The sequence below is a fragment of the Pungitius pungitius genome, chromosome 10 (assembly GCF_949316345.1).
Source record: "Pungitius pungitius chromosome 10, fPunPun2.1, whole genome shotgun sequence".
In the NCBI taxonomy this organism is placed as follows: domain Eukaryota; kingdom Metazoa; phylum Chordata; class Actinopteri; order Perciformes; family Gasterosteidae; genus Pungitius; species Pungitius pungitius.
Window position 1 is genome coordinate 16,965,415 of NC_084909.1, and position 9,631 is coordinate 16,975,045.

The window sequence follows — 9,631 nt, forward strand, 5'->3', positions numbered from 1 at the left end:
AAGTCGAGGGGTACTACTGAACAGGGCCACACCCACTTGAACTTGGTCTGGGCCAATTGGCATGATGTCCACAAACCGCTTGATGAATTTGCGCACAGCGTCTATGAGTGTTCCACCCATTGTACTGTCAATCAGGAAGATGATGTCTCGTTTTTCAGCAGCCACGACTGAAAAGAGAAGAAAATGCATCAGTTTGCCAATAAATTATGACTTTAAGTGATATCATAATAAATCTAAGCACTAAATACTACCAAATCCCACCAATGATATTTTATAATTACATATACATGTACATGTGAGCTAATATCAGCACTTTAAAAAAAATGTTTTTGACTGCGTATTGAAAGAACTTTCGATTATTTTTTTACGTTCCAACAAATATTGCTATAACTTTTTGTCAAATTCTGAGTACCAAAAAAAGTATTAAAGTAACGTGCAAGCAATTGGAATAATTTACATGAGTGGTAGAAGTTTGAACGACAATGCATGGTAAGCTCTGTCATGGGCATGCCTGATGGGATTTGGGAATCATATCTTACCTTACCCACTACATTCAATATGAACGGATCTTTCGATTCGCCAAGTTGTACAGAGAAGTTACATACCTTCTGTGAACTCAGTCTGTACTATAATGTTGCGCTGGACCACTCCGTTAATGAATTGGAGCAGCTGGTCACGAATGCTCGCCAATGCTCTGACATCAGGGGCCAACAGGACAAAACTTTTATCCGTAGCAACTGCTTCCAGATCGGCAGTGGCAGTGTCACCAATTGTCACGCCGAATGTGATAACACTATTCTCCTTAAGGGCTTGGTCACCAGCAACAGTATCATCAGTGGATGGCCCAGCACTTACAACAACTAACATCTGGGGCACACCCTCCTCTGCCCTGCCCCCAGTTGTTTGGCTTAACAGGCTGTTGGCCACTTCCTCCAAGGCCAGCCCCAGGTTAGACTCGTCACCCCCTGAGTAGGCAAGGCCCTTCACCGCCTCCAGGACTGATGATTTACTGTCATAGCTATTCAGATTGAAAATTATCTGCGGATTGCCATTGTATAGAACCAAGGACACTCGAACAGTGTCCCTGCCCACATCAAGGCTCTCAATGATTCTCAAAGCCAAATCACGCACAAAGGGGAAGTTTGCTGCTCCAATGTTCTGTGATCCATCAATTAAGAGTACTAGGTCAGCTGATTCTTGAGCTTTAAGGAGAGAGAGAGAGAACAAAACAAAATGGAACTTGTGAAAGCGTTAACATGGTGAGATAGAAACAAAGAATCCAGTGAAAGATCCTGTGTTTGCATATCATTGCATGTGTCAAGTTACATTGAAAGTGAACAAGTAAATCAAACATCATGCTGCATGTAGGCTGAACCAAGGAGATTTCATAATAGTTTTCAAATTAGTTTGATGCTGTTTGTTGTAATGTATTGTATGATTTCATTCCTATAAACATGAAAAGGAGATTGTCGATGCGAATGGTAATAGTCAGTATTAATACCAACCATTGATATAAGATCCATGCAGTTTATTAACCACATATTTTATGGTCAACAATAGCAGCTTAATTAAGCCCAAAAATAAAGTTGATTTCGAAAAAATATTTGGTATTTTCATTTTACAAAAAATGTAATTTTGTGATATCAAATGTAACTGTTTGAGGCATATGAGGGGGTAGAGTTGTGTGAAAATGAATGGTTGAATTGTTATGAATGTAATTTGGTGGGAATATGTCTACACTTGTGTAAAAAATAAATGCTCAGGTAATATTGTCTGTACAAAACAAATGTAAAACTAAGGGGTTCTCCATTACAAGAGCAGACAATGCTAAAAAACATTAAGCTGTTTCATCACACGCCTTTACAAAGGCCCTTGATAAATTAGCCTCATGTGTCAGTTGCGAAATCTTCATTGAGTTCAGCCATCCCATGCAGACTCTTGTTACGGACCTTGAAAAAGTGACCAGTCATGACCCTGTGGCATATCCTTGGAGCCTATAAGCTTACAGTACTTGAGAATTTTAGTGGTTTAATGTGAAATTAATACAATTTGATTATTCGTGATAGTTAAAATTGATTTTAAATTTGCTGTGACTTTACGTAACTTATCTTGTTTTAGTATATGTAATTTCTGTACATGAAAACATTCTCAAAGTACTTCTATAGGACAAGGATAGGTCCAAGCAGGTTCATCTCTGTTTCAAATAAAGAATATTGCACATATTCAACACAGATAGACATTGTGCCTGATAAAACAAACCAAAATGCATGACAAATAAGCATTGGTGCACGGTTAGCTATTGTTAAAAGCTCATAGATCAATTTTGAGATACTTTAAAGGGTAAGGTATCATGTCCTTTTTCTTCTTGAAGAATTTTCTGAACAAATGTCTGTCTGAGAAGTCGACATCTGGATTTTAAAATGTTATTCAATTGCTGCCTGTATTGTGCTATAGCATTTATAGATGCCTACAAACAAATAGTGTCTTAAATTAAAGGTTTTGCAAACACAGAACTCAGATCCCTACAAATTGTAGAGGCTCTGGTACAGAATATTTGCAACACTGTTTAATAGCTTTGTCTCAACCTACAGGCATTTTTTTGTTCCCAATTTGCACACTGATCCCTCCTCTGACGTTCTCCCTAAGGTTTCTTTCCTTTTTTCCCCATTGAAGGGTTTTTTCATATTTTGGGGAGTTTTTCCTGTGCCGATGTGAGGGTTTCGGGACAGAGGATGTTGCATGTGTACAGACTGTAAAGCCCTCTGAGGCAAATTTGTAATTTGCGATTTTGGGCTATACAAAATAAAATGAATTTAATTGAATTGAATTGATCTAAGACACTGGAGAGATATCTATTACATGCAGAACTTACTGTGATTTTTAAATTATCAAGGGAGTATTAAGGGTGGTAAGACAAAACAAGTGGTGTTAATCTTGCAGTTGGATTGTGAAAGGTTATTGTGGTTAAAAAAATACTTGATTTAGTTAATAATCAAATCCAGTCAGGGCAGCAAAGGCTGCAGCTTCGTCCTGCCCACAAAAACATTAGTATGGTAGTGACACTGGTCCCATTTCTTTACCTGTCACTCCTCCAGCTACTTGGGCCTCGTTCAACACAGGACCACCCCCTTACCTGGTCCCTGCGTAGCAAAGCCCCACCACTAAATCTTGCATCATACCTCTCAAACTGAAGTAAGTGTCTACACTAAATAGCCATGTCCCTCAGCTCCAAGTCAACCGCATCCTGAACTCTGACTGCAAACACCTCCACGCCTGTCAACCAGCTTGGCCACGTTGTCCTGGGAACAGCACCACCACCGCCTGGGCCACACCTCCGACAGCGCAGCTGCCTGAAGCAGTGGTCAAGTGCGTACGACTAAGGAAGTCCGGGCCCAGGCCAGCGCGGGTGCCCCTGCCACGGTACGGCGAACTCAGTTTGCGGCGTATTACTGTACTGCACGAGGGCAAATTTAAACCTGTTCCCTCCAGCCTGCTGAAGTGATTGTATCAAGATGAACAGAAATTGTCTTACATGTTCAAAGTTCTTTTTGCCCCCACTCCAAGATGAGTCCACTAGAAAGTAAATATCAGCTTCCAACCCTTGTGCACAGTTTTTGAAAGAGAGTGTTGGGAGCACGAGGGGGAAAAGATGCTTGATGATATAAACAAATATTGTATTGCACTAGCTGTTGCACAGTGCAACCAGGGCAAGGTTTGACAGCATCATTCTGCGTGCTCTATGAAAATCATCTGACTGGACCTGGTAGTCCAACACTTCTTTTGTCCACTGTTTAGGGGATTTGGAGTTCAGATTTGTAGAAATAACAACCATGATAAATGATCAAAATATAGCCTGTTTACCACCAATTCTCACAAAAACCAAAATATCGCAACAAGAAAGTGTTTCACGGGATGTCATCTAACCTGGACATCTATATATTATATTCCCCAAAACCTGAAAAGAACATTATTGTGGAACAAGCATTCGTATAATAAGCACACCCTGCTGACCACGGCCGAGGGGAACTAAATTTGACTTACCTTCCTGAGCCTCAAGGTTGGGGAGGAGTCCTGCACACAGGACGCCCAGGAGGGCACACAGCGGCAACAGCCGATGTCTCCTCATCTTCGCTCAACTAAACAGCTGAGGGAAATCTGTCAAACCAGAAAAAATATTATTAAGAGCCCGATACATTAAAACGCCATTACAAGTACAAGCGACAGTGTTTTGAATATTGACATACAGCTAGTATTTTTCAACTAATTTGTTGAAAGAGTTTTGAGAAGGATTTGAAACAATGCATTCCCCCATGCTTTGCTACACTGCTCTAAATATAATAAACAACACTTCATTTGATACTGTTGTTGTTTTTTTACCAAGAGTGCAACATTTAATCTTTCACACACAACATGTTTCCTGCCATCCTTTTTTGTCTGTGTATGTAGCAATATTATATTTCCTAATGGTTACCCCTATGTCCTCGTTCTAAAGGGCTGAGCACTGTGTTAAAACAGGCATGGAATCTGACATGAAATGCTGCATTAAAGGATGGTACCATGGAGAGTAAGGCACACCGATGGCAACACTAAATCAAGCACTGCCCTCTTGTGGAAAATCCAGGTAAACATTATGGGATAGGAGCCTAGAACACACTAGAATGAGATGCACATAAAACTTCTGTGTTCTTTATCATGAATGTACATAATGGAATATAAATTCACGTCATGATCATGTAATGTTGTAAGTGGTGTTTGTGTTCTTAACCATTCATGCCGAGCTGGGCTTTAAGGGCATCTCTGCTACAGATTCATTCTGTTACACGCTGCGACCATTGAACCAATTTCACATTATGTTTAGGAAACAAAACAGTGGTCTCCAAGTATTTTTATGGCGACCGTTTAGCCTCCACCACCTCCTCGAGGGAAACATCTGGCTCTTGCTCAACTATGTTCACCACCTAGTGGTTGTCTGTCAACCTTTCTGCTGCTGAGCAGGTTGTGTGCATTGAGTTTATCAGAGGTGTTAACATTGGCTACGTGCCTTCATTTCCTATTATTTATACTCTGTGGTTATGAACTGCAAACCCTCACAGCCTCCCAAAAGGATTATTACGTTTGAGCCCAAATAACATGAACTCCAATATCCTTCTTGCATTATAAGGAACTCAATAGCTCCATTGTTTCTGCTCTTGTTCTAACGGAAAAACTTGAGTCACTTTTACTCCCACACACTGCATGCCGTGCACACTGTATAAACTAAGGATCAAACTTCAAAACTGCCATCCCTGCTAACCAAGTGTGGTTTGGAGTGCAATGATATTAACATTTACTTCCAGTCCTTTTGTGTCTTCCATCCCATTCAATATCATTGTCCCACAGTTAAACGGACTCTAACGTGTCAGCATGCGTCAACTCTAGTAGTGTATTCTATGGTACTGCCAACATAACGGGTGGCCAAAGGGGGTCATTTCTAGCACACAGGCGCAACAAGAAGGTACAGATTTATGGTCGCCACATCTGTCATGCTGCATGCCTGGGCCTGTGAGCAGAGCGGGGACGGCGATATATAGGTATCAGCGGGACGGTTTAAGAGGATGTTGCATGTGTACAGACTGTAAAGCCCTCTGAGGCAAATTTGTAATTTGCGATTTTGGGCTATACAAAATAAAATGAATTGAATTGAATTGAATTTGAAGATGTTACGATCTGTTTGTGTGTTCTTGTCGTTTTGTCCTGCTGATGTCCAATTGTGTGCGCCTCTGGTATATACATGTATATGTATGTGTCAATGTAACATGCTGCACATATGCTGCTCAGAGGTATTATTTATCGTTGACACTGTCAGTTTGCATTTGCAGAGCAACCCAACCACACAGCAACGAGCACTCTGAAGCGCAATGCAGCTGGACCTCACACAAACATGTTCAGTAAAGACCACACACACACATAAACATGCACACGCATAAACACACTCACAAACTCAGAATGTAGCACAAAGTCACAATTGGTGACAGATATCAGCTTTAATATATTGCATGTGACACCAGCAAGGCCAAGCCAAGCAGTAACCTCACTTGAATAAAAAGTAGATGTCCTCGTGCACATCAAAGGGTTGCTACAATTGGTCCATTTTCGCACTGGTTGAAATACTCTAAATAAAGACTTCAACTACATGTTACATTTTCTAAATCCACAGCTTTGACCAAAGTTATCTCTTTTCAATATGCGAAGCAACTGTTAACTCTTAAAAAGTCACGATCTGTTTTTCCTTTCTTCAGATTACATCAAATGCATAATGTATGATGTTTTGAGAAGAACATTTTTGCTATGATGGTTGTTTCTTATAGTTCTGTAAAACATTGGGTACCCAGGGAGGAGTCTCATCTTTTCTATTGTTATGTTGGTAGGATGAGGATTAATGGCAATGCTCATCACTAATATTGGAGCTAGTGGGACGTGTCCATAGGGCATTATTTCATTTTCAAATATTGGAATGAAGGTTCAACCGGAGGGGTGTTACATTCCCCTGAAAAAGTTGACTGCGGCAGTAAAGATCCTGCCACAGTAGCAGAGTTGCATTTATTTTGGCAAATAAGCCGAGCAGCAGACATGTCCTCATAAAAGCTGTTGAATGTTTATTCTCCCATTTGTGGATGTAGTTTAAAATCTCCTTATTGGGTCATCAGTTAGAAGATGATGATGTGCTGAATATTAGATCAACCTGGTTGAACTTCGGGCTTCTTTAACAGTTGATTACGGACTGAAACACGGTATATTTCAAATATACTGTCAACAACATTTGTCTAAAAGACGTCTTTTATTTACTACCAACAAAATCGCCTTCCAAATAGTTGACTAACTTCAATATACAAGATCAGTGAAACAAGCGAGGACTCGAGGGAAATGAGTCATTTCTTTACTGTAATGCAGCTGCTGACTCTGAGACAACTCTACAGTGACGCTCACTGGTTTCGTGGGAGAAAACAGCTCTTCCACATCCAGAGTGTGAGGCTGGTCAGCCTCCACGCGGATCAATTACTGTGGACCCATACGCCCCCCCCGAGCTGGAGAGGTGCAGCGTGACGCATGTGTGGCACAGATGAGAGAAGGATCAATGATAAAACAGGAAGGGCGGGTGGGCAATTCCACACAGCTGCTACGTATTAGTCTGTCGGTCACCAAGCAGATGTGTGGTCAAGCCGCACGGCCAAATTGCTGCAGGATCAGTTCAAGTGCTGAATGGGACACTTTTTGGTTTGGACGGGAGAGAAGCACACAGAGATTTTCAGCAGTGACTAAGTACGTGTCGTTGGAAGCTGGTGGCGGAAAGTTAGTGGGGCAAATTCATTGTTCATAGTTGTTTGTCATTTAATTACCCTTTTAGCTCGTCCTGTGATCATGACAAATCAACTCATTTCAAAATGCAGGGTCCCTATTTACATCCCAAGCAGTTATAGATGGTTGTTCCCCTTTATGAAAAATGTTCCAACCCTTCAGACATCTGTGCTGCATCATGTTAACAAGACTAAAAGCGGGGGGGGTGCAGTAGTTATAAACTGCACTAATGTTGATTTATAATGTATCCAAAATAAATAATAAATAAGATTCCTCCCTATTCTGCTGGTCATTGTCGTCAGGCTTTTGAACAAGGACAAAGCTGTCCGACATACGAGGAATCTGACTTGGCGGTTGGTGCAAAACATCAGACACTAAGACAATGGAAAACAAGACAAATATAAATATAAAAACATAAGATGAAAAAAATAAAATATAAGGCTATGGGTTAGGGAGATATAGAATAAACAATTAAAAAAAATAAAGGAATAAAAGTTTTTTTTAAAAGTCCACCAGCGAACATACGTAGCAGTACTCGCTCTGATGTGAGTGTATGTGTCTTTGTATTATAGTAGTGGGATTAAGCGCAAACATAAAGAAACTGGAGAACAGGAGCTCATGTGAGCTATTGCCAAATATTGAATTTAATAATACTGACTTGGAAGTATAGAATAACTAAATTTGCACATCAAACCCAAAGGATTGCATTCCTGTCAGTCTAACTGAATAAGTGCGAGATTGAATGCTCACTAAACTGCAGCCCAACATTGTCTATCCCCCCCCCCCCCCCCCCCCCCCCTCTTGGTTCTCCTGGTTCTCCTGGTCCTTCTGGCCAGCAGTGTGGAAAATGCTCCCTTCACACTTTTCCACTGGTGCGCTTCAAGGAGGGTGTGGTTTTGGGGCTCAGGCTGCAGTGGAAACATTTAACCGTCCAACTGCTCATCTTTGCAACTTTAGAGTTATCAACAGCTTTCCTATTTAGGTTTTAGGTTTTATAGCTATAAAGTGCAGACAAAATGGATGTTGAGAGATGACTGACACTTCTTATCTCTTGACTTAACACATAGCATAAATTAGCAGGTTTTGATAAGGGACCTAAATAATCTGTTGCATTATATGATGTGTTAATTACACAAAATATGCTTTCTGCTACAGAACGATGTTCACAGATTGATATTAGAATTTTTCCTTGCAATTTAACTCCTAGCAGGTCCACAAGTCCAACCCGTCCTCGCCCACAATTATTCAACACCTCTGCAGTAAATCAGAAGAATGTTGTGTAAAGTTGAAGGTTTTCAGCGAAGAAAAGAGCACTCACACACCATTCCACAAACACACACACACACACACGCACAGTATGTGACATAGTTGAGGTCCTCTCTTTCAACCGGATTGCGGCTCACCTCTTGCCCTTCAAGCACTCTCACCACTTAAGTACAGGTTTCAGCCTTGTTGCGAAACGCATGCTGTCTGATATTTATGACCCGTAAGCCAAAAACTCTGTGCAAGCCTGTGATTATGACACCCGTACTATAAACTCTATATTCAACACGCAGTGAAATCAAGGTCAGTCTTAGATGATTCAAAAAATCCTGCATGCATGAGTACAAATCAATCAGAAAGCTATTTCACATTGAGAACAACGCAGAATGAAAACTTACCCTGAGCTGAAGTTGCTGAACTCCACTCTTTGGGGTTTCGTAGATTTTTTGGGAGTTATCCTCTTGACAAAACCCCCCTGCTGGCTTCCTCCAGCTCCTCCCAGAGGAAGGCGGCTGAACAAAGCTGTGATAAGGTCCCTGATTCGAGATGAAACAGGGCTCCTTAGTGAAGGGAGGAAATGGTTGACTGAAAGAGACGGACACTCTCCCGGTCTCAAGCCAGAGGAGATGTGGTGCAGGGTTCAAGGCTTGGATGGGACAAACTTCTAAACTTCTGGAGATCTGCCACCTCCTCTCTTCCTCCTCCCACTTTGTTTAAAGAGAGGGGAAAATAAAAAGGTTGGGAAGAGGGGGGGGGGGGGGTTATGAAGTAAATGAAAACCAGACACATACCCCTGTTTGGTCTGGATGTGAGCAGTGGGAAGGATGATGTCATCCATATGGAGAGGGATTTTCTCCTACATCTCCCTCTCTTTTTTCTGACATTTTGAAATGTGCTAGATTAAAACAACTCCTCAGAAGCAACATTTGCTGGTTAAATATCCATGCTTGTTTCTCTTTAAAGATTGAAAATTAAAGGCTGATTCCATCATCCGTCCTTTAACATCACATTAATCCAACATTAGACAAACATG

At 41.1% G+C, this 9,631-nt stretch overlaps 1 protein-coding gene across 1 annotated transcript; it reads right to left on the bottom strand.

Moving 5' to 3' along the window:
- Positions 1-246: 246 nt before the first annotated feature.
- Positions 247-9,237, bottom strand: LOC119229146 (collagen alpha-3(VI) chain). Its single transcript, XM_037489318.2, has 3 exons — positions 8,997-9,237; positions 4,042-4,155; positions 247-1,202 (listed from the first exon to the last, which is right to left on the bottom strand). The coding sequence occupies exons 2-3, from the start codon at positions 4,124-4,126 to the stop codon at positions 598-600; spliced, it is 690 nt and encodes a 229-aa protein (XP_037345215.2). The 5' UTR covers positions 4,127-4,155; positions 8,997-9,237; the 3' UTR covers positions 247-597.
- Positions 9,238-9,631: the final 394 nt, after the last annotated feature.

Bases quoted from the DNA above. Each gene is read 5' to 3' on its own strand.
- LOC119229146 (XM_037489318.2), bottom strand. From the start codon at position 4,126: ATGAGGAGACATCGGCTGTTGCCGCTGTGTGCCCTCCTGGGCGTCCTG. The intron at 1,203-4,041 runs GTAAGTCAAATT...CTCTCCTTAAAG, and splicing joins CAACCTTGAGGCTCAGGAAG to CTCAAGAATCAGCTGACCTA.